Source organism: Trichosurus vulpecula, chromosome 7 (genome assembly GCF_011100635.1).
Source record: "Trichosurus vulpecula isolate mTriVul1 chromosome 7, mTriVul1.pri, whole genome shotgun sequence".
Lineage (NCBI taxonomy): Eukaryota > Metazoa > Chordata > Mammalia > Diprotodontia > Phalangeridae > Trichosurus > Trichosurus vulpecula.
In genome coordinates, this window is record NC_050579.1 from 257,179,423 (window position 1) to 257,205,531 (window position 26,109).

Sequence of the window (26,109 nt, forward strand, 5' to 3'; positions counted from 1 at the left end):
CCGTAAAGCATATGAGGGCGTATAATGTAGGGGAGAGTGAGAGTTTCTGACTATGAGACCACTGGAGCATAGATTTAGAGCTAGCAGGGACCTTAGAGGTCATGAAATCAAACCCTTTCCTCCCCTTCCCCCCTCCCTCCCCTTCTCCATTTAACTGCTGAGTACTCTGAGGACTAGGAAGGTTAAATTACTTGTCTAAGTCATATACATTATAAATGACATAGCCAGAATTTAAACCTGGGTTCTTGGACTCCAAATTTAGTGTGCTTTCCATTCTGTCAACACTACTATGACAAGTTGTTATTGGGGGTTGTAGAGTGTATAACCTTGTTGATGGTATTGAGCTGTTGGTCAGGTGCCATTAAAGGAATCACTTGCTTAATAATCTCATCAAAGGCTTCCCTTTTTTACCTTCAGCTTCTGGGAACAGATAAACATAGTATTAAAAGATATTTAGGATTTTGCACACAAGGCATATGGCTTTGGTGGACAGCCAGAAATATTAGGGCAGTCCTTAACCTCGTTTAGGTCATTGGAAGTCTGGCGAAGCCTACAGGCTCCTTCTCATTTACTTTATAAATGCATAACATAAATAGGATTACGAAGGAAACCAATTATATTGAGATACAGTTATCAAAATATTTTTTAAAAATCTGTGGATTCCAGGATAAGACCTTGTATGGGGGAATTCAAACAAATTTAAGGTAAGGTTAGTCTTTATTATAGATTATTCAAAATGCTGTTTTATTGCTGTCGGTACTTTATTATCAGTGAAATACATTAAGTTGTCTGTTAAGTCATCTTGATCTTTAAAAAAAAAATGTTTGTTCATTTAGCTTTTGGTATGTGTACTCCTTGACTCAGTTTAACTATTTCCTTGAGGTTTGGAAACATTTCCTGTTACTTTCTATCCCCTGTAGATCCTACCAAAATACATAATAACGTACCCTTATCTTTAGATAATACTTTTAGTTACAAAGCACTTACAAATTATCTCATTTGGATCTAGCAAAAACTCGTGAATTAGATAGCACAGATATCATCACGTTCCTTTTATAGATGAATGACAGATACTGAGAGAGGTAGAAGTGGCTTAGTCTGGAGGACAACTAGATTTGTAGGCAGAAGGTTTGGTTTAGAATTTATCCTCTGCTACTCACTACTACCTGTGTTACCTTGGGCAAGTAATTAACTTTTCTGGGCCTCATTTTGTCATCTATAAAGCAAGGGGCTTAGACTAAAATATTTCTAGTGTGTGGAAGACTGGAGTGAGGGAATGTGTGAACTATTATTTTTGCCGTAGGACTCCTAAATCTAGTCCTCTTTCTTTACACACAAGCTCCTCAAGGGTAGGTGTGGTCTTTGTATCCTCAGTTACTGGCACATAATAAATACTTGAATGCTTATTGGTTTGTTGGTATTTATTTAGTGTTTGATTATTATTTTAAGTGTTTTTGAGACTTTATACCTTTTTTCTCCTCTAGCTCTATTTCTATTTGTGAACTCTTCGAGGTCAAAGTTCCAGTCTCCTACAGCCTTGGGATAACACTACTTGATCTATTACAGAATCAAGTATAATGGTAAATGCATTTTAGACTCTAAGAGGATTTATTATTGGAAGTACACCAAAGATATCATTACAGCATTATTCCACCTGCAACATAGTACTGTGACATGGACTTCAGGGACAGTACTACATCAAGACTTGAATATATTTCTTCTGGATTCCTCTCCTACCTACTTCCTAGTGTGGTGCTTAGTAAACAGAACGACTTTCTTTTTAAATGTTGTTGACTGACAAATGCCTTCAGAGGTAGGTGAAACTGCCATCCTCTGTCTCACATCAGAGGATCAGTTATTTGTATTCATACTTCACATTGTATCACATTCCCCATCACTCCTGTGAACCAGTTTTACCATCCTGTCCCTCTGAAATAAACACAAAGGACATAAACATTGAAGCCAGCGATTTTTGCCTGGAAGTAGGGTTACTGCCTGCCTCTGCTCATTCATCTTCAAAGTCTATCATGCCTACAGCCCTTTGCCCTAGAGTCTTAGCCCCAAAGGAGCGAGAGGAACCCATTAAAATGAGAAACCCTCGAGGGCAGGACCCTACCCCACAGGCAGACCCCCCTGGCCCCGAATCCTTCCGAAGGCTCTTCCGACGTTTCCGCTACCAGGAAGCTGCTGGTCCCCGAGAGGCTCTAAGACGGCTTCGGGAACTCTGCTGGGGTTGGCTAAGGCCAGAACAACATACCAAGGAGCAAATTCTAGAGCTCCTAGTGCTGGAGCAGTTCCTGACCATCCTGCCTGGAAAGATCCAGAATTGGGTGCGAGCCCAGGAGCCAGAAAGCAGTGAACAGGCAGTGGTTGTGGTGGAGGATTTGGAGACAGAGCCTGGGAGACCATGGCAGTGGGTGAGGAGAGGTGCCTGGGGAAGAAGGAATCTGCAAGTAGTATAAGTCTGTAACGTACCCAGGAGAAGGAAAAAGGCTGGGGTGGAGTGTGGGGGGTGGAGAGAGGGTGGAAAGGGGGGAGGGAAAAAGAACAGCAGAGAATTGAAAGAATACAAGATATGATTTCTTTTTTAAAGATGTTGGACATAGGAAAAAGTGTCCATTGTTATCACAACAATATTGACTGACTTTGTGTTAAACAGAGCTAGAGACTGGAGTGGGGAGAAGGGCATTGGGATTCTTGAAAACAGTCTTGTTGTAGGCGCAGAATCATAGAGGTTTGGGTGTCTGTGTGAAAGGGGAGGCAAAGAAGCAAAGGGAAGAAACGCATTTAGGTTAGTGCCTGAAGGGGTCAGCTGTTCAGTGACCAAAGAGGTAGTTCATGGTGGAGCAAGCCATCAGTTTCTCTTAAGCAATCCAGGAAGACTCCTTAAAACAAATGAAGTAATGATTATAAAGCACTAGCACAGTGCCTGACACATAGTAAGCATATAAATGTTAGCTATTATCATTATTATTACTGAGAGGAGATAGGATCCTGTAAGTTGTTTGACCTATGGGAAGGAAGTGGGCCTCTGGATCAGGAGATATGTTAGCCATGTTGGGAGAACACTTAGAGACAGGAAGAAATAGAGTGAAAAGGGCTGGTGAATTTGTGTAGCCCTTTGCAGAACTACATTGACCCCAGAGATTGTTCCTGAGATTTCCTCTCTGGAATTTTAGCTCCAGCTCTCTGAGGATCCTGTGGTGATTGATGATGGTGATGGTTCCCCTGTTCTAGTTCGGGGGCCGGAACAGGAAAGACTCTTATCAGAGACAGCATCCCCTATGGCAGCATCAGAGCCCTCAAACAGCCTGGCAAAGAGGCGAGTCTGTCATCCTCCATCCCAAGAAGAAGGACTGGGGAACCCAAACCCAAGATCAGCAGAGCAACTCAGCAGGAGCACTGATGAAGGGCCTCCATTCACAAAAGAATCAGGTAAGGAGATGGTAGTGTGATGCAGTAGAAGGGGCACAAGACTGGGGGCAAGAAATCTAAGTTCAGGTTCCTATTCTATTACTAACTTTTAGCAAGTTGTTTCACCTTTTTGGGCCTCAATTTCTTCCTCTTTAAAGTGAAGGGATTGAGTGAGATCATATGTGAGATATTTTCTATTCTGTGATTCCCTGAGTGGAGCCTGTTTGGGAATGTCAGGTGTTCTGCTTATAACTAGCATCCTGCTTTCTATGATCTTCAGAATACTGTAAATCAGACTTATTTTCCTATTCCCTGATTATAATTTTAGAATAGATTTATCTATATTTCTATCAATTTGGCTTTCATATGTCACCCCACTCTTTATAAACACGGAACATTTAATGACCTGGAAAAATGCTCTGCTATATGTGGGAAGGCCAGAGCAAATTACCAAGGAATTTAAAAGAATTATTTTAAAAATAGAATCTTTCTACAATTCAAATAATACCATTTTAATTTACCTGGCTTTCTCTTCCCCCATACTTTAGTTTAGATATAGCATAAAAAAACACTGGATTAGGAGCTAGGAGACAGTCTCTCCCAATCTAGCTGTGTGACCTTGAACAAGTCACTTGGACTCATTGAACATCTTTCTTTTTTTTTAACATTTATATTGGTGATTTATTTTTATTAATTAATATTTTTAGTTTACAACACTCAATTCCACAAGTTTTTGAGTTCCAAATTTTCTCCCCCTCCCTCTCCTCCCTCCTTCCTCCCTCCTTCCTCCTCCCAAGACAGCATGTAATCTGATATAGGTTCTACATATACCTTCACATTAAACTTATTTTCCTAGTAATCAAGTTATAAGGAAGAATTATAACCAATGAAATGTACCATAAAAAAGATGTAACAAAACCAAGAAGAAAAGAAAAAAAGAGAGAGAGCAAATAGTTTGCTTCAGTCTGTATTCAGATTCTGTAATTCTTTCTCTGGATGTGGAGAGCCTTTTTCATCATGAGTCTTTTGGAGCTGTCTTAGAACCTTGCATTGTTGGGAAGAGCCAAGTCTATCAAAGTTGGTCATCACAGAAGTAATATGTCTGTGGTTGTGAACAATGTTCTCCTGATTCTGCTCCCTTCACTCATCATCAGATCATACAAGACTCTCCAGGTTCTTATGAAGTCCATCTGCTCCTCATTTCTTATAGCCCGATAGTATTCCATTACATTCATATACAGCTATTTATTTAGCTATTCCCCAATTAATGGGCATCCCCTTGATTTCCAATTCTTTGCCACCACAAAAAGGGCTGCTATAAATATTTTTGTACACACGGGTCCTTTTCCCCCTTGTATGATCTCTTTGGGATGCAGCCCTAGAGGTGGTATTGCTGGGTCAAAGGGTATGCACATTTTTATAGCCCTTCAAGCATAGTTCCAATTCCTCTCCAGAATAGTTGGATCAGTTTGTAACTCCACCAACAATGCAGTAGTGTTCCAATTTTTCCACATCTTCTCCAGCATTTATCGTTTTCCTGTTTTGACATGTTAGCCAATCTGACAGGAGAGATGTGGTACCTTAGAGTTCTTTTGATTTGCATTCTCTAATCAATAGTGATTTAGAGCATTTTTTCATATGCCTATAGATATTTTTAATTTCTTCCTCTGAAAACTGCCTGTTCATATCCTTTGACCATTTATCAATTGGGGAATGACTTGGAACCTCTTTCTTTAGCTATAAAATGGGTTTAATAATGCCTGCCCAAACTTACCTTATAGCATTTTTCTCAGGGTCAAGTGAGACAATGAATGTAAAACACTTTGCCAATTATATGGTGCTACATTGATATATACAGTATAACACATAGATTAAATGCCCTTGTATCAGGTAAAATTGTTTGGGATACAAAAAAAGTACAAGACAAAAGAGGTTTATGTTGCTGATGTTGCAGAGCTGGCCTATTTGATTGGAATTTCTTAGGGAACATTAGCCCTAAGATGTATTCTGGTAGCTTCGAAGTACCACAAGTGATGTACATACTGGTGTGCTTGAATGGTATGTTAGCTCATTGATGTAAAAGCTTTATCCATGACGATGTATTAGAGGGCAGCCTGTCTTTGCTGTCTCCTCTTATGCTACAGTTGTTCATTACTTCCCATAAATCTTCCGGGGGGAGTCCATGCTAGGAGTTTTCCTCAAGATGTTTTGATGTTGCTTGGATACTAGAAGAGCACATTGGCTCTGTTGAAGTAGTTCTTTGCTCTTTCCATATGACTTGCCCATCTCTTACCAGACATCTCACTGATGACATCCTTCATGCTACTTCTGTGTAATACTTGGTTGACACTTTGGTATAGCCTCTTCATGGGAGAATGCTCACTGTGGTCTTTTCTGTTGCTCTTTGGATAACCCTGGCTTTTTAATCATTTAGAGCCTGATATCCCATGATACTCCAGAAGAATATTATTAAACCAATGGGCCATTGTTTCTGGTAGAAGCTTGTGGTCATTAAAAGCAATTCACAATTTCTTAAAGGCAATCCAGCTGCTACATGCTGGACTGAAGTGACTGTGCAGTTTGTATCTAAAATATATGTACAAATAGATTTTTTTTTAAATTACCTAAGCACTTCCGTCTTGGTGTATTGTGCTTTACTGATCATTTGTTGGTACAAAAACCAGGAAGAGTCCCTGTCCTTTCATAGATTAAAATATAAGATACATAATACCTCAATAAAGGGTTACAGAGAAATAGTTATCCCTTTCACATTGTGGGGGTGAGGGGGGCAGTGCTCCTGTGATCTGGAAAATCTGTGTAAAATTTTTTGGCCCTCCCTTCATACTAGAGAAGAAGTCTGAATTTTTTCTTTTCCTCTTATGGAGTGTTCATAGTACCTTATTGTAAAATCTGGGTTAAGTATTTGTTCACAGGCTCTGTGTCACCTGCTGGCCTTCACGTGTTTTCTCTGGCTTCAGCAAAACTCTCCAAAATTCCCACTTAATTTCTTATGCCAACCTGCAATATATCAAAACAACAATGGGAAAAGTCATAATGTAGAAAGGATAAGTACATATATATTACACTAACACAACACTTTAGATGAATTAAAATACTTGCAGCAGGTGGAAGAACTATGTCGGTTGTGATGCAGTTTTCTCCATGAAATCTTCTGTGATACCTCCAGCTAGAAGTCATTTCTCTTCCCTTAGATGTTTCATGTCTTTCTGTTTGACCTTTCCCATGTATACACTTATCTCATTCTTACTTACATTATGATTATATTTGTATATTCTTATTTCCCTACTATATTGTACATTTCAAGGGAAGAAATGTGTCCCATTCCGATTCTGAGACTCCCTTTCACCTCTAGAATAAAATATAAACATCTCAACCTGGCATTTAATACTTTCTACAGTATGACAGTAATTCACTTTTTCATGCTTTTTTCACATTACTTCACTTCATGAATTCTCTCTTTCAGGCAAATTAGCTTGCCAGGTGTTCCCCAAACCCAATATCTCTTGCCTTTCTCCATTCGCATAAACCTTTACTCATTTTTAGAATAATAATAATAGCATATTTTATGTTAACTCATTTTATCCTCAAAAAAATCCTGTGAAGTGGGTATGATTATTAAACCATTTTACAGATGAGAAAATGGAGTCACAAAGAGGTTAAGTGACTTGCACAAGGTCCTACAGCTAAGAAGTATCTGAGGAAAGGTTTGTGTCAGGTCTTCCTAACTCCAGACTCAGTACTCTCTCCACTGCACCACCTCTCTGCCTTTCTCATGGGAATTCATTGCTTTCTTAATGTCACCTCTCTGAATTCTTATCTTCCCTAAAGCCTCAGCTCTGGTGTCACCTCCTACATAAAATCTTCTGAGATCTTCCCACTTATCTGCTCATGTTTTTTTTACCCCCTTGAATCACCTTATTATGTATGTGATATACATCCCACCATTCCCTTCCCTCCACCCCACCCCAAACAATGTAAGGTCCTTGAGGGTTGCAACTTGTATAAGGTAGGCACTCAATAAATATTTGTTGAATTTCATTGATAGTCACGGCTGAGCTAGGAATAGAATTTCCACTCTAATTCCACCACTCTAATTCCAGATATTCTGACTTTTAGTTTAGGGTTCATTTTCTGATACCTTAAGCCTTTTTCTTCTGCAGAGTCTCCTTTTTAAATGCACAAGTCCAAGTGGGCAGAGAACAGCCTGGTAATACTTTAAGTCAATAGTTAATTCTGTAATAATTCTCAGATATTTAGGAAATAACCTCAGAGTCCATATAGTTCAACCCTCCCATTTTAGAGATGAAAAAATTGAACCTCTGGGTTTAGTCTTACCCAAGGTCATACGGTTGGTAAACATCAGAAGTAGGATTTGAATTCGAGTTCTTTGATGGCAGATCCAAAGAGAGGGAGTTTTTTTTTTTTAAACTATACCAAATAGTACCTGTTGTAGCAGAAATTAATTACAGCTGAGAGCAGTATGGAAAAACTCACTTGTAACACAAGAACTTTTCCCTATCTTTTGACTCCCACATTCAATCACTTGGCAAATTCCTTCAATTATACCTCTGAAGGGGTGTATCTGTCCCTCTTTCTACTGCCAGTGCCAATGCCACCACTCTAATTCAGGCCCTCATCATTTATCAATTGTATATTATAATAACCTAACTATTCTCATTGCCTCTTTCCCTCTACATTCTTTCCTGCACACAACTTTTAAAGTAACTTTAATCTGATGACACCATTCCCCTGCTTAAAAGTCTCTGGCTTCCCTTTCCCAGCCAACCACAGTTCAAGCTACTTTGTCTGACCCAACATTTAAGGCACAACATAGTCTGGCTTCAGCTTACTTCTCCAGCATTTCGTCACATTATTCCCCTTACTAAACTTTACAGTTCAAACAGATGACATTGGCCTTTCATTTAAAAGACTATTTGAATCCTTTCTCTGCTTCTCACTTGTGTGACTTGTGCTCTATGGACATTGTTTGCTTATCTGTAAAATGAATGATTTGTACTAGTTGACTTGTAAGATCTTTTCCAGTTTTGATGTTCTTTGAGTCTATAACTACCTGCATTCTTGTGCTTCCCTCTCCTACTTCCTTTCATTTGTGTAGATTCCCTTTGTACCTCTGTTTCTTTTCAAATATGAAAGAACACCTTTCCCCATTCTTTATATGTGTGTGTGTGTGGAGGTGGGGGACTGACTGAGTTTAGAGCACTACTTGTGTCAAGACGTTTTGAATGTATTGATTAATTATCTGAACTTTTTTCTTTTTTCTCCTTTGTTTAAGGGATGGCTCTCTGGGAGGAGGAGGGATATTTTGGGAAAAGTAAGTGAAGTAAACAAAATCCTTTTCCTCCTCTAAGGCCCAGCTCAAGTGCTACTTGTCCCATGAAGCCTTCCCCCTAACTAGATTTGATCTTTCACTGTCTTAGTTTCCCATGACTGTTTGATCTCTCCTATATATTTAACACATTCTGACTTAGAGTTACTTTTGTTCCCCACTCATTTCTCTTTTGGCCTATAAATTTCTTGAATTCAGGGACTGCATCATTTTTCAGCTTTGTAATCCTCAGTGACTGATACAGTACCCTGCACATAATAAACGCAGCATTATTGTTTATTGAATGGAGAAGGGGGAGAACAGTAACATAGTGCATTTCTACAGCACTTTGAACTTTAAAAGGAACTTCTCTCACAATCCTGTGAGGTAGATATTTTATATATTACCCCTATTTTATAGATGAGGAAAACAAGGCTTTGGGAAAGTAAGTGATTCATCTAGAGATTATAAAGCTACTAAGTATTTGAAGGGTGATTTGAACTCAGGTCTACTAGCTTCTAGTCCAGCACTCATTTCCTTATGCCAAGTTCCCTCACTGGTAACGTACCAAGAACAATTTCTGCATACTTAACAATTTTGCTAGGGTGAACCCTGGTTGTCCCGTTTAATTATATTGTACTTGCTAACTCCTGGTTCAGACAATTACCTGAATATTCTCTTTGGAGATTCAGTTCTAGAATTCTGAGATTGGTCCCTTGAAATTGTCACTGTTAGACTGTACTCTCTTGTCTTTGATCGACTTATCTTCATTTTCTGACCTATGTCTACAACTAAAATGAACAACGGGAAAGAGAAAGAAAAAAGATAATTTTAGCAGAAGCAGGGGCCCCTACCTATCTGGTGATAGGCTGCATTTTGGAGTACGTTGCCCTAATTTGTTCTTTTTCCCTGTTTCCCAAGTTTCTTTATTTCCTGACGAAGGGACCTCTGAAGACCAGGAAAAAGTGACTTCACTCCATTTGTCCCAGGTGAGTTATTATTGATCTCTTTCCTTAGGGAAATGCATCTAATTGGAAAGTAGGTCTGTATTCTAGTCATGGCTTTGCTGCTAACTAGGTATGTGACCTTGAACAAGTAACTTCACTTCTTTGGTCCTCATCCTTAACTATAAAAAAAAAAAGTCAGTTGTATTTGTATGGATTATTCTAGCTCGGTCACAGTTGTTGAAAGAATCCTCAAAGTTATCAAGTTTAACCAATATTCTAGACAAGAATTCTCTGTGACATCTGATAAGGGACCATCATGCCTCTTCTTGAAGACCTCCAGAGGTGGAGAACTCATTACTTCATGAGGCAACACATTCCACTTTAGGACAGCTCTCATTGTTACTAATTTTTCCCTCTCATTAAACTGAACTTTTCCTCTTTGTAACTTCTCACTATTCTTCATGTTTTTCTTTTAGGTAAAGCAGAACAAAATGTACTATTATACATAATAAACCTTACAAATCTTTCAGGGCCCATCTTGGCAAACCTGTGGATATGCTCCTATTTGTATGTGATCTTCTTAAAATATTGTACTCTGAATTGAATGTACTATACCAAATGTAATCTGAGGAGAACAGAGTCCAGTAAGATTGTAACTTATTCATTATGGACATTTTGCATTTATTAACATAGCCTAGTCCTACACTGCTTTCAACCTAAAATCCCATTCTTCTTAGCCTTACACTAAATTCATGATATAAGAATTCTCCCCCACCCCCATTCCAGACAAATAAGAAAATCACAATACCAAAACTCTGACACTTCCAACTATTTATTCTCAGCTTTTGGCAATTTCTAGTAGACAGCCATGGTCCTGTGGAAAGAACTAAAAGTTAATCTCTACTGCTTAATACCTGAGAGTTAGCCAAGAAGACAAGTTTCCCCTTGTCTCCAAATGCAGCCTACTTCGTAGGAATATTTTGATATCAATTATGGTAGAGTATAGATCATATATCAAGGGTTCTAGATGACACAGTGGATGCGTGTAAAGTCAGAAAGACTCAGATAGATACTTAGTAGCTTAGTAGTATGACCTTGGGCAAGTCACTTAGCTTTAGTTTGCCTCAGATTCCTCATCTGTAAAATGGGGATAATAATAGCACCTACCTCACAGGGTTGTTGTGGGGATCAGATGAGATAGTACGTGTCAAGTGCTTAGAGTTTTATATGGCACCTTTCATGTGCCTGGCAGAGAAGCACTATTGAAATATATGTAAATGCTAATTAACCTACCCCCCTCCCCTGCCACGTGCAGGAAATGTGATAAGAAATCATTTGGATATATGTTCTATAGAGGCTAGTACTCAATCAGTAAATTCTCTTGACTGAATTTCAGACCAACTTTGCTTTAGTTTCTGACCCCACAGGGATTCCTGGTCCAGTCCATTATCCACAGTTTTACTAGTCAATTGCGAAGGAATGAGGAAGAGCATCCTTCATTCACTACCTTCTCTCTGGTTTCTTCTGTTAAACATTTGTTGAAGAATAGAGAAAGCTAGGATTTTAGTATCTTGTTGATCTGTGTTGCTCAAATACCGACCCAGTACCAGAGGTAACAGTGTCCTCTTCACCTAGTACATGTATGACATTTGGGCACTTTGGCTTTTAATACTAACTCTCCTTGGGTCTGACATCTGTCAACGTCTTTGGACTTATGGGTCCTGAGTAGTTGTTTCATCTTGTTTCAGAACCATGTGACTCAGCTCAAGGATGTGATCCTGTGTTTCTCTGAGGAAGAGTGGTCTCTTCTGGACCCTGCTCAGACTGGCTTCTATGGAGAATTCATCATAGAGGAGGACTATGGAGTCTCTCTCCCCATGAGTAAGGGTTCAGCTCCCTCCTGGCCTGGGATTAATAATCTAAGGGGCTTTGGGAGTGAATGGCAACTCCTCTCTAGCTTCCCTTTTCCTCCCCATGATGCCTAGGTGATTTGTTCATGATTGGTTCTAAAAATAGTTGCTAACTACCTCGATACCCCAAACTGCAGTCAGATTTAGGATCAGAGACATAACTACTTATTTTTGCTCTTATGGTCAAAAAGAACATATCTGGTTTCCTTCGTGACCAGTAGTTTTACCTAGTCCATTTCTCTGCAGTCATGCTCACCTTTCCCATTCCCTTTTTGACAGATACAACTAATGGGAGTACGAGGGAAATGTCCTAAACTCTTCCTTCCTCTCATCTACAAAGTGATACCCATCTCTACTGTCCTACCCCCAGGAACGGTGTCTGCTTGTGCCCTTGTCATGTTTTCCTTCTACCTTCCCTCATTGTCCTCATCAGGGACCTAGGTAAATTATCCCATTCACCTCAACCTCGGTATAGCATTGTTTAGGCTGCTGCCTCTAAGTAGGTTGCTGGACAAATAGATATCCCCTCCCTTCTTCTCCTTAATAGACTATCCAGGTCCCCAGCCAGTCCCAGAGAGAATAAATGAATTGCCCAAGGTCATGCAACTACCAGATTCCCGGGTAGAAGAGGATGAGCCATGTGTCCCGGAATTCCAGGGCCCCCAGGATAAGGAGATCCCCAAAACTACTTGTACAGGTGAGGAATGAGGTAGTATCTAGAGTGCAGTGCCTTCTTATGAGGAGTGAGATCAACTCCGGAGCACTTCGATTAGGATATTCCCTCTCATCGCTACTCCATCTTCCCTCCAAAGGTTCTCTAATTGGGGACTACTGATTACCTGATTTGGTGTTGGTAGGACTTGATACTTCAGGTTCCTTCCTTACCATCCTTGACTTTTGTCAAGGATTTATAATACAGGAAGAACATGGGGTCTCAGATGTGTTGATTAGAATATATACTTTTGACCACCCTACAATTAGAAAATCAGAGGCTTTCTAGAAAAACTCCTTATTCTGTTTCCCCATGGCATTTTTGCATTATTTTTGGTCCACCCATATCTGAGACTTTCTCCCCACATCTACTAGTAAAGATGGATGTGATGAGATTTATGAGGTGATTGGCTAGATTCAGGCATGTGATCTCTGAGCATTCAATGGAACAAAGCATACTCCTCTTTGTGAGGGTTTAATCTTATCTCATTAGAGCAGTTGGGTATTCAGTATTGTTAACTGACTGCTGCTATACACATTTACCTTTTTTTCATCTAATATCATTTGAGATGTGATGGACTTGTCGACACTCCTTTTTATCTTTTCTCTTAGCATACTAACCTGGTTTCACTCAAGCAACCAGCATTTATTAAATACCTACTGTGTGCCAGGCATTTTGCTAGGTACTGGGGATAGAAATATGAAAGTAAAATAGTACTTGCCTTGAAGTATCTTACTTTTTACTAGAGAATTACAGCATCTGTTGGAAAACGATAACAAGGGAAGGTGCAGATGTCATGGGGATTGTAAGTGGAGCCATAAGGCAGTAGTCGTTTTGCACTTACCAATCATAATGGTTCACGTTGGTTTGATTATTTTTCATCAGCAATAGGTGAAAACCAGAGTGGGTAGGGGAGTCTTTATGAGTGGATAGATGGGATGTAGCATGGCCTGGGGACAAGTTAAATTTAGAGGATTTACGTAAGGATTGACCAAGTCACCCTCTAATACCAGCTGCTTGACCTGCTACATAGCCATTTTAGTGTAAAAGAAAAATTTAGTTCTGTTTCAAAAAAATTCAAGGATTCCTTGGAGGCGGTCTCCCAAAACACCTGTGTAGGTGAAGAATGAGGTAGAGGCAGTTTAGAAAATGGAATCCAAAATCTTTCAGAGCTACTTTGACTTGGAATTCTCAGCTGTCATGATCTTGTCCTGTTAAGAAACACTCTTCTAGGTAGGGGAAACCCCTGCCTTTTCTGGATCCTATTCAGTTAAACTCAAGTCAACAAACATTAAGTGACGGTAAGGGCACTGGATCTTGGAGCTTACAATGTCACTGATATTTTTGTAACATTTTAGGGTTTGCAGATAGTTGTACACTAAAACCCAGTGAAGTAAGCACCGCATTTTACAGATGAAGAAATGGAAACTTCCAAAAGTAGAATTTGAGCCAGGTCTTCCTGACTCCACTATTCTCTCATTATTCATAACTATAATACAAAATGCAACGTTTTTATGACATGTACTGGCTTTTTGACACTGGACGAATCATTTAACCTCTCATTGCCTTGGACAGTTCTCTAAGATCAGATGTTGGAGAATAATTGACAAATTGCATGAGCCTAAGAATTTTCCTCCCCAGAGAAATCACAGATTCAGACTAAGTGCCAAAGAAGTACCCCAAAAGTTCTATGTGAAGACTAGAGAAAGAAAGACATTTCTTATTGTGGGATCAAGGAAGGATTCATGAAAAGGTGATATTTAAGTTGACTTCTTGAAGGAACATTAGGGTTTCAACAAGCAGAGAGGGGACTGGTGTGCATGTGGGGGAGATGGTTGATGGGTTCTGGAGCACAAAAATATTTGGTAGAGAATATTGTTGAACAAGGCTCAAAAGTTCAGGTTTCTTGAATACCAGCCTAAGGAGTTTGGAATTTATATAGTAAGCAGTAGGGAACTAATGGAGGACTGAGCAAAGAATTAACATGATCGTATCTATGCAGTTTATCAAGCAGTGGTACCATTAATAACGACAGGTAGAGTCTGAAAGACTATTACAATAATCCAGGTTATGGTGATAAAGCCTTTTTAAAGTGGCTGTAGAGATAAGAAAGAGGTAGTGACTTCAAAAGATATAAAGAAAAGCTGTGACTTGGCAGTTGATTACCTTTAGTAGAGGTGGGGGAAGTGAAGAGTCCAAGTTAGGACCACAGTTTCCAATATGGGGGACTAAATAACAGCGGTGCCATTTATAGAAATTGAGGGGAAAAGGCAAGTTAAATTCCATTTTGGAAATGGTGAGTTTTCAATATTGAATGAGAAGTCCAGAAGAAAATGTGGATCTGGAGGTCAGTAGAGAAATTTGGACTAGAGATACAGGGTATCCCAAATGTCGGGTGCTACGGGTTAAGAATGAGCTGGAAAAAACTTCTTGGATTTAGTACTTTTGAGAAAGGTGTTTCCGTTGACATATTAAGGTAAATGATAAAAGGTTAAATTGAATAGTGAGACAGTAATGCTACAAAAGAGTACTTTTTTTAAAGGGTAGTTTGATGCCTTTTGTTTTTACATCACAATTATTTCACACACATACAACTATAATTTTTCAAGAATTTTGACCATCAAATGAAATCAAGAGCTGGATATTGTAGCTCAAGTGGTAGAAGAATCAGTTGAAAGGTGTTTTTTTTTTTTCCCAAAATAAGTGGTAGAGAGGAAACTGAATGATAGACTTCTGGGAAAGGACCCATGAAGAGGGAAAGATTAAAAAATACAAGAGACAAGTGAGGATTGAAGAAGGCTGGGTAGATGGAATTAGATTTGTTAAGTGTAGGGCCTCCTGAGAAAAGAGAGGAGGAAAAGGAAGCAATGGATGAATGTAGTGAGAAGTTCTGGGATATGGATGAAAGAATATGGGACACTAAGGTCTTCTCAATAAAGTAGATCAGGTAAGTGTGGGGGTGGGTTTGGGCCTTGAAGATGAGGGAAAATAGCCACTGTATAAAGTAAAAGTAGCAGACTGATAAATGTTGATAAATGTTGAACAAAGAGATTCCAGAGCAGCATGTCAACAAAGTTTATATGACTTTTTCCATTGTGCTTATTCAGTAATGTGGCAATAAAAGTAAGAGTGAAGAAATTGAGTAGTGGAGGTTACCAAGAGCTGAGGAGAAGGAAAAAAGGATGTGGTAGTGAGACCTCCTGAAGTCTTATTGGATTTGCTGACTGGCACAGCACAGTGTTTGGCATATGGCAGGTGCTTGTGGATATGTGTTAGAGCAAGGAAGGGCGGATAGTTGTGGCAGAATTTCAAAGTCCAGCATCTTATAAATGGTTATATGTGGTGATAAAATTTAAGGTGCACACTTACACAGTATAGTAGGTACAAAACATATACATGAATCTCTCCTTGGTATTATAAGCGCTTACTTACTGAATTTTTAAACACTTAAACATGTAATATAAAGAGAGAGAGAGACAGTGAGTGTGTGTGTGTGTGTGTGTGTGTGTGTGTGTGTGTATGAAGTCAGTTCTCAGTTTGCTAGAGGTAGTTTTTCAGGCATAGATTTGCAGTCCCTTTCTGGGCACTCCCAGCCAGCTCCCCAGCCAGGTGACCTTGGGTGGGTAACTTAGGCTTTATAGAACTTAGCTTCTTCATCTTTGATTCTTGAGAATCCTTCTATATCTGAAATTCTGTGACATATATGGAAGGAACTCAGAGATAGTATAATGCTCAGTTAATGGAAATTCATTTGTATTCCGATTTTCCACTTAAAAATAGCACACAAACCCAGTAATGTGGAGATAATAAAAGACAATGAATGAGAATGTAATGATTTGTTTGAAATCCCACAAAGAGTATTCTCTCCCCCATTCATAAAGGGGGAATCTCTCACAGAATCAGGATCACCTACCCTGTAAAATATGGAAGAACAAAGCATTTTAATATTAGCTTGAGCAACCATTAGGAAGAAAAATCAGCTGGGAAAAGTATAAGTTCCATTATACTTACTATGTCATGGCAAGCTTTTTATTTTATGTAACTATTATATATTACACATTTGTCTAATATTATATATTATGCATTTGACAAGGGTATTGATTTGTGATCCAATATATTTAAATTGTTATGACAAAAAAGCATGTATAATGAAGATAACACTGTATATGTGATGTAGACGCAACGCCAAGTAGAAATAAATTTTAGATTATCTATTTTTGAGCTACTGCTCCATTCCATTGGTTGAGATAATTGAGAAGTGACTCCATCACACTTTTTCTGACCCTCTATAAGCTCTTTAGTGGTGAAGACTATTTAATTTAGTCTTTATATCTCCAGTATCTCTCATATTGCCTGGAACACATAGTAAGTACTTAGTAAACGTGTGGTTATTAATGATACTGTCATGCTGTAAGTAATTTTTTTTTTCCATGTAGTCAGGGAATGCTTCTTGTAGAAGGCACTACTTAAAAGAAGCAAGTTCTAGGAGATACACAGTGGGAGAAGACTTGGAGAAATAAGTGCATGAGCAAATGAACTTGATGTTGGATAAGCAAATGCCCTATTGATTTCATTCATACCCCACCTAACTTTCTACTCCTTTGTGGTATGTTAGCTAAATTACTGGAATGGAGTAGAAGTTGTAGAGGAAATCTTATTGAAGTTTTTTTTTAATTGATTCCAGATTCTCTTCCCCCCACCCCAACCGAGATATCTATCTGCTAGTGTATATTTAAAGGGGCATAGGTGTAGTGGTTACATACACTTCAGGTGTCTGGACAATGCATTCATTTTAAAAATGAATTTTGTGTTGTCTTTTGATTTTGTCAGTGTAGGGAATTCCCACTACTAATGCACATCAGCAACTGTTCTCCATCTATAAGCTTGGAAATACCTGCAGCACTGAGAAGTTGAGTCACTTGCCAAGGTTCACAAAGCCAGCATGTGTCAGAAGTGTGACTTAAACTCGGGTCCTTCTAAGTCTGAGGCCAACTCTTTATCCACCATACCAAGCTCCCTCTCTACTGAAAAATCATAAAATTTCCCCACATCATACACTCAAATATTGAAAGAAACAGAAATCTCTGACCATTAATTGCTACCTTGACATTGATGGTAACTTTTCTGGTTCTCTAAATATTTGTTCATATATTTTTTATCCCAGCTATCAGCTGTTACAGGTCCTTTTCATCGTTTCTAGGCTATTTAGAACCCTGGTTACAAACCTGTACAAACTCAGAACATTTTGCTTATACAGTTTCTCCTGCCATCCAAAACTCTTAAGTTTTAGTTCAATCTCTTGATTTTGTGACTCTGAAATATGGTTTAAAGGGAAAATACTTCACACGATCTTATTTTCAGAGCTAGAAGGGACCCTAGAAGTCATCTAGGTTAACTCTTATCATTTTTCTGGGAAGCCATCTGAAACAGTAGGGCACTGATATGCTCTTTCCAGAGTCAATGATAGTGTTTTTTAAGTACAGTTTAAGTAGAATACAGAGTAAAGGGGAGGGTGGAGGGTGGGGGAAGGTGAACATAGCATCAGAGTAGAAAATGGCTAGAGTGAAAATAAGGACATGTAGTCTCAGAGAATTCAACAGATGAGTGGTTTAGATCCTTCTGGACAGGTTCTCTAGATTTCTCCAACTCAGTAAGGAGAGAGACATAGTCATGCATACACTTGAGAAAAATAACTTTGGCAACCCTGTAAAGGATGTATTAAATAGGTAAGGGATGAGGAAACAGGAAGACCAAGTGGGAATGTAATGCAATCATCTAGCTGAGAGGCAATGAAGGTCTGTACTAGAGTGGTGTCTAAGTAAGTAGAGAGAATGGGACAGATAACTAGAGATTTAGCAACTGATTGGATATGTGAGATAGAGTGAGGAGTGAAATATGATGCTGAGCTTGTGAATTTAGGTAACTGAAAGTATGATGGTACTTTCCTCAGAGAGGTAGGAGTAGGAGGGAGAAGTTGGGAGTTTGGGGGAGGGGAGAGATAAGGAGTTGTTTTGGACGTGTTGGATTGGAGATACTTATATAGTACAAGGTGTCCAGCAGGCAGTTGATGATATGAGAATGAAGCTCAAGAGAAAGACTAGGGCTGAATATATAGATCTAAAAGTCATCTATTTATAGAAGATAATTGAACCCATGTGAGATAATGACATCAATAAATGAGAGAGTATAAAGAGAGGAGGGCCAAGGAGCTTTGGAGCAAACCTACAGTTACAATGCATAATTTGGATGAAGATTCAGCAAATAAGGAGCAGTAAGATAAGTAGGATGAGAACCAACTAATAATAGTGACATCAAAATTCAGAGATAAAAGAATAGTGGGTGGTCAGCAATGTTGGGTGCTACAGAGAAGTCAAGTAGGGTAAGATTTGAGAAAGCTTCATTACACTCACCCTGGAAAGCAATTTGGAACTATGTTCCTAAAGTTGCTAAATTGTCTTACAAAATTGTAATACCTTTTGACTCAGGGATATCACTGATAGATAGAGAGGAAAGGGATCCATACCAAAAAAATGTATAGCAGCTCTTTTAATGGTGGCAAAAACATGGAAACTAAGGGGGTGCCTATCAGTTGGGGATAACTGAACAAATTATGGGATATGAATAAAGGAATGTATTGTGATGAAAGAAATAGTTTCAGGAAACCTCAGGAAAATTTGTGTAAGTTGATGGAGAGTGAAGTGAGCCAAATCAAAAATATTAATAAAATAATAACTATTAAAATGAACTGTTTTGAAAGGCTTAAATCCAATAATTAACTGATTCCAGAGGACTGATGATGAAGAATGCTGCACACCTCCTGACAGGAGTGATGGTCTAATAGGTAGAATAAAATATTTTGAGATATGACCAATACGGGAATTTGTTTTCAATAAGTATTACAGGGAATTTGTGTCCATTCCTTCTTCCTCCTCTCCCTCCTCTCTCTCCTGTCCCTTCTCTCTCCCTCCCTTTCTCTCTCTCTCTCTCTCTCTCTCCCCCTCCCTCCCTCTCTCCCTCCCCCCCTCTCTCCTTCTCTCTGTCTCTCTCTCTCTTTCTCTTTCTCTCTGTCTTTAGTAATGAGGGGCAGGGTGTGAGGGAAAAAAATAAATGCTTCAGAGTTTAAAAAAAATCGGTAATTTTGGAGAGAGGAGTGTCAGTTGACTAGTTGGGGCAGGAGACAGATTACAAAGGAGTGAGGAGAGAGGAAGTTAAGGCAATGAGTTATAGATGCAGCTTTTCCTAAGAGTTGAATGGAAAGAGGAAGTATAGTAGGATTTAGTTTAGTTTTGTTTTTGTTTCAGAGCTGAGGGAAGGTTAGACATGTTTGAAGGGAATAGTAAAAAATAGCATTTATATAATACTTTGTGAAGTACTTTACTTGTCATTTCATTTTTGAGAAAGGCTGAAGATGAGACAGAAAGGAGTGAGTGACTTAAGGGCACATTATAGAGAGATAAAGGGATTGATCTTAGCAAAGAGAAGGACCACCACACTAAGAGAGACTGAGAAAAGTTAAGAGAAAATGGAGGATGATAGAAGGCATTTTTAGATGGAGAGAAAAGAGTATTCACAGTGAATTAACTCTGTTTTCCAAGTAAAATATAAGGCAAGAACCTCAGCTAAAACTTCAAATCCATTTTTACTCTGACTTACAATCACTAATTTGTATAACTTGTTATCTAAACGTTGTCTGTTTTTGCCTAGCTTTCTGAAACTGGCTTCCTTCATGAATTTTGTTTCTTAGGAAATTTCTGGTCTAGTTTTCCTCTTATGCTATGGCTACTCTCTGGGGTTTCCAGTTTTGGCAGGGTTTTTTGGAGGGGGGGAAGGCAAGGCAGTTGGGGTTAAGTGACTTGCCCAAGGTCATACAGCTAGTAAATTTGTCAAAGTATTTGAGGCTAGATTTAAACACAGGTCCTCCTGACCCCAGGGCCAGGTGCTCTACTCACTGTGCCACCTAGCTGCCTCTTGAGGTTTCTGCTTTTGAAGATACCCATATACAGAGGTAGTTTTCTTCCTCATTTTCAGTTTAAATTTTCTTGTCATTAGATTTCCAAGATACCAGACAAATACACTTTTACTACCCATTACTAGGAGGTTGCTGTTTGTTAGTATATCTCTCTTATATTTTAATCCATGGTCCAGAAATTCAAATTCCATTTCCAGATGATACATCTTTTTTAAACTACTTGCTTACTGACCAAATCTTCATTTCTTCTGTGGTCCTTTGATCAGTGACAATGTGAAAATACCACCTATTGCCTTCAGTTTCTCTTCCAAGACTTCATGATCTTTAGCAATACTTTTTCGATTATTTCTGACAGTATTATTTCTTTCCATATGAATCACCAGAAGCAGGTAGTCCTTGTGGAAAATATTTGCAGTCTGCTTGCAGTTGTTATAACATTACTCTGTATAAATCCTAGGTTGGATTTTGGTCATCTCTAGAATGACAATAATTCTTTATAGTGGTCAGTGTTTTCTCTGGTTTACTCATCTTTAGTGCCTGGATCTGCCCCTTGCTGTGTTTTTGAATGGAATTGTAGGCCCTGCTCTTTCTCCTCTTTGGTCAATTGGGTTTCTATACTTCTTCCTCCTGGAGTTAAGCCATATGGATCTTTGAGGTTCAGAGCATGGATCTTTATGGCCCTCTCTGGCATCATAGGACAGAGTAGTAGAGGTTTTGGAATTTGAGGATATTCTTGTCTGAGCACTGCTGTGTCTTCATTGTTTGGCTCAGTGGAAACTTTGGGTTTCTGACCACCCTGAGGTTTTCTCTTGAGCCTCCACCCTTGCTTCTCCTGAACACAGAACTTTTCTAGCTGTATTGTATCTATGGTGACCATGAATGCTGCCAACTTGTTTGCCTGAACTTGGACACTGGCTTTGCTGGTGACCCCCCAATGGACTTCTAGCTCACTTTTATACAGTTCTGGGATGTCATTGTTTCTTATTGAATATCTTGATCATTATTTGACCTGGTACAATTTTTAGTTTTTTGCTAGAGTAGTTAGTTGTTGGGGAACTGATCTGACTTTCTCCTTGGTTAAAAGTATACTTCTCTATTTTTTTGTTGTTGTTAATAATTGATTCCTGAGATTGGCTAAGGAACTTTCTGTCAAGGAATTAGATTTTAAGGTGGCAATGTGTTACAGAAATTATTGACTTTATCTGCTTGTAGATGTTGCTTACTATATGTCAATACCAAAATTTAGGAGCAAATAATAGAAAGGGAAATCTCATTCAAAATTACTACAAAATGCATAAACTATCCAGAAGTTAAAAACCAAAGAGTAGGGAAAGGGTATAGATCCTTACTCCTTGCAACATCCATAGCATTGTAGAGCTGAGAGAGAGAATACCTTAGAAATCAGCTAATTTAACCTGTTCATTTTACAGATGATAAAATTCAGCCCCAAGGCTTATGCAACTAATTAGTACCAAATAATTTAGCTAGTTAAAACTCAGACTACAATATAGGTTTTCTTATCCCTAAATTCTTTCCACTATACCAAGTCGAAGCTATCAAAATAAAATATGAATTAAAAAAAACAAATTTAATCACAGTAAACATAACTGACATCTACATAGCCCTTTAAAATTTACAGAGTATTTTATGTACATCATCTTATAAACATTATCACATGACAACCCTGTGAAGTAGATTCTAGAGGTCTTACTATTATCTCCATTTTACAAATGAGAAAATAGACCCAGAGTGGCTAAGTTGATTGGCCAGTGGTTGCACATCCAGTGGGTGTCAGACATAGGATACCATCACATCTAGCATCTTTTCTTCCATGGTCTTATGAAGCCACTATTTCTGGCTCATGGATTAGAAAGCTCTTTAGGGATTGATTACTATTGGAATCAACTGGCAGGCATAAAGCATAGACACAGAAAAGTAGAAATGGAAAAAAAAGATAGGGATTTGGTGACAGTACAAGAGGAGAGTGGAGTTGAAAACTTGCTCCTATGCTGGGGAATGGCAGAGTGCCAACATAATTCTGGTAGTTAATATACTACTCTGGTGTCATAGTTTATCTCATCATGTTCTGGATTTTCATTTTCCTTTTTTAGGAGAGAGTAACATGAACAAGAAGGAGATGCCTCAGCAGAAAAATCTAGGAGAGGAAGTTTCCATTGAGATTGTATTATCCAGTTCTGGAGATGAGGATCCCAAACAGAGCCAGTCCTGCAGAGAAGATCTTCCAGTCTCCAAGAGGAGGAGACGCAACCCTTCCCTACCCCACAAGAATAATATGACTGACTTCAGAGATGCTGTCCATTCTCAGGTTGAGACTACATCAAGGAAACCTTACACATGCCCTGAGTGTGGAAAAAATTTCCGCTGGAGGGCAAACTTCATCAGGCATCTCAAGAGCCGCAAGGAAGAGAAGAAAGTTCATGAGTGTCCCGTCTGCCGGGAAACATTCACTGAGAGTGAGGATCTTAAAGAACACCGGGAGACCCATGAAACTAAGAAGCCCTACATATGTGGCGAGTGTGGGAAAAGTTTCCGCCTCAGTTCCCATCTTGTCTCCCACAGCAGAATACATACCCAGGAAAAAGGGCCTGAACTAAGCAAGAAAGAGCAGCAAGGGTCATCAACTTCATCTAGTCCGACAGAAGAAATTACAAATCCTAGCACCTTATTTGGAGAGGAGAAGAGAGAACAAACACACAAGTGTTGTTTTTGCGGAAAAGCCTTTGAGCAGCATGACCACCTGGTCCAGCACAGCAGCATTCACACAAAAGAGAAGTCCTTGAAATGTCGGTACTGTGTCAAAAGTTTCTTTCATAAGCATGATCTCATTCGACATCAGCGAGTACATATGAAGAGACGCTCTAAGCAAGCTCTGAACTCATACTAAATGTCTTTTTACCCCAGTATGCTGGGAACATTAGAAAAAAAGCCTTATGTCACTAGGTCACTGTGATCTCACCATTGTGACTCTGTTAACAACTTTACTGAATTGTGCCACTTTGTTTGCTGAATCCCACACCAACGCAGACTTATTTCATTTCTCTTCGTTCATACACACACACACACAGAAACCATATAATTATTATTCCTTCACTCTGCATCAGTGCTCATATAGCAATACAGTATTCAATAGGCATACAAAACGTGAGTAATACAGTCAGTTAGCTTCTCTTCCCCCCTCCCCCACCATGGCAAATAATTGTTGTCCATTTCCCCCCACATCCCCCTCCATTCTCATTATACTGATTTGGAAATGAAATTAATCCATTGCTTTGGCATCTTATAGATGAATTCAGATAAACCTGGAGGACCATTTTTTTCCTTCCCTTATGAGCTTCTTTCTGGCCTCCAATCCCTTTAAACTTAATCTTTCTTACTGTAGCTCTCTGTTTTTAGTTAGAAGGCTCCAGAGCATGAGGTAGTATCCACACCTGAGATTCTTCTAGTAGCCATGGCTAGAGGATGCTCAGTAAATATAGGCTTTACTGACAGAACCAACATAAAGTTCAAGCCTCCTAATCAAAGTAGGACAACTTTCATTAGACTTTACCACCCCTTGAAGCTGCCTTCCTCTCCAAAGCAGGTCAAGCAAATCCTTATGCTAAGCCAACAGATAGTATCAGGTCCTTGCTGTTCTCTCCTCCTTACTCCTCAGTGTCATCAGTGCAAATGATAACCTCTCCTTTCTGACCCCCAGTACTTACAACATGGCCCTACAAGCTGCTGAGGGAATTTTATTTCCCTTAATTTCCAAGGCCATTTTGTGGCTACTCAAGGCTACTGCGTAGGTTAGGAAAACACTTCATATTTGTTATGTTTTGTCTTCCCATTAGACATGTTGCATTCTAAATTTCATGTGGCCAAGCTCCTCTTAACTCACATTTACGTCTTCTAGTGCTTTGCACGTAGAAAGTATCTCTTGTTTATATTTTGCTTTAAAAGGCCAAATTTTGATATGGGTAGATAATTCTTTTCTCCCATCCTTCACATATAAAGCAGAGCCTTCTGGGTAAACTCATGAATTTGAACTGATAGTGCAAGTATAAATCAGGGAAGCTGAGCAAATTACTACCAACTAATAGTATTTAATGGCCTTGGTGTAACTTAAGCCCAGGAATACTCAACTACATATATATAGAGAAGTAATCAACATTGGAGCCTAGCACTCAACCCTCTAGTTACTTTGGAACCTTAAACCAAGATATTTTTCCTCTCATAAGCGTACACTTCTTTAGGGAGAAAAATTCCACCCATACTTAAATGGCCAGTGGTAGATAGTGCTCTTCCAAGGAATGGGTATGAGACTAAGCACAAAGGAGGGGGAGTATATGAGTATATATAGATGTGTATAGCTTATAAAGCCACACATAAAATATTTTTCATGCTGGATGTTGGATGACATCATATTAATCTCAAGGGATACTGTAAGATTCAGAAGGTAAGAACATGTTCTCTCCATGACCATATAATTTTTGTAAGCTAGAAAAAGAAATACACCTTATAATGCTGTAGGAGAGATACAAGTATTTTATGTCTAAGTGGGTATCAGTTGCTTAGTGTTTTGTTTTGTTTTGATCCAAAGAGATTCTTTTTGGCAAGTTTTATCAGGCTAAAGAAAGAAATTTAAAATTCGTATTATTAATCAATAAAACCAGATAGCATTGCCCTCACCTAGAATACAGTCCCTGATTTATTCAAAAAGAAGACCTTATACAATTGGAAAAATGAAAACAGCATGCCTTGGTTATTGAAGGAAGTAATGCCCAAATAACTGAATGCTCTCCAAGGTACCATCTTAAGAATAGGCAGGTTAAGAATCACATTACCTCAGTCTGACTTTTTTGGAGTGTTCCTGACAACCATTTTCCAGTGTTATCCCACCCATACCCCTTCTCTGGGTTAGAGAATCCCTTTTTTCAATAGGGAAACATCCTCTGAAGAGTAGGTCAAAGGTAACTGAGGTAAGGCTAGGTACAATACTTCCTCCTACTTAGAAAAGCAGAACTAGGAGTAGGGAACAACTTTCTATGTAATTTTTCAACATTTATTGAAAGTTAAGATTTACTGACTTGCAAACTCCCATTCCTTCCAGGCTTTTATTGTTCTTGGAATCCTTACACTGAGCTCCATACCCTCCAAGAACCTTTAAGTAATATAGGCTTTATTCCACTCCCAGGAATTAGTCTCCCTAACCCTTCCCAACTAGGAAGGAAAAAAATAATTGTCCCAAGGGACAGTTAAAGTGACTTTGTCAGCAGTGGCTTTGATTTATGCAGTGGGCATAAGTGAAAACCTGACTTCTAATGGTGGAAACATTGTGAATTGTACCACACATGTTACGAATTTCCTGAATTGCTTTATTTGTAAAAGTACAGGGAAAGGTTTACTCCAGTCTAGTGGGAAATGCACTGGGTCTGGAATATCGGTTTCTGTTCTGAAGTTCTAATATTGACTAGCTATGAGACCTTGGCTAAGTCACTTGCCTGTTTCTTTCTCTGTGTATGTAGGCATTCTTGCTCTATCAACTGGGACAGTATGAAGATAAAAATGAAATTATAGATATTAAAGTATTTCAGTAAATTAAACATGATTATGCACAGTTTTTAGTATATTAACTAGAATCCAAAGATTAACTCCCCCCCCCATGCACACACAATCTGCCTCACCCCCAATAAAGCTACAGATCTTTTTTTCCCCCTCCCAGAGTGTTCCATTCAGTTGAGTTAATTTTCTGAATTTGGGGGGGAGGAGAAGAAGCAGGGTTGGGGGGAGATGGATCTGGTTACCTCAAA

At 38.9% G+C, this 26,109-nt stretch overlaps 1 protein-coding gene across 3 annotated transcripts in view; it reads left to right on the forward strand.

Annotated features, from left to right (window-relative positions):
- The window catches only part of ZNF496 (zinc finger protein 496), a 36,291-nt gene extending 10,389 nt beyond the window's left edge, over positions 1–25,902 (forward strand). Inside the window, exons 2-8 of one of the 3 annotated variants that reach the window (XM_036767350.1) lie at positions 1,485–2,417; positions 3,180–3,435; positions 8,729–8,767; positions 9,683–9,750; positions 11,457–11,589; positions 12,166–12,315; positions 22,411–25,902. In XM_036767350.1, the coding sequence (XP_036623245.1) occupies positions 2,028–2,417; positions 3,180–3,435; positions 8,729–8,767; positions 9,683–9,750; positions 11,457–11,589; positions 12,166–12,315; positions 22,411–23,204 (1,830 nt within the window). In that variant the 5' untranslated portion in view covers positions 1,485–2,027 and the 3' untranslated portion in view covers positions 23,205–25,902. The remainder of the gene's footprint in view (positions 1–1,484; positions 2,418–3,179; positions 3,436–8,728; positions 8,768–9,682; positions 9,751–11,456; positions 11,590–12,165; positions 12,316–22,410) is intronic. The other 2 variants (XM_036767352.1, XM_036767351.1) reach the window with 2 other exon arrangements.
- Positions 25,903–26,109: the final 207 nt, after the last annotated feature.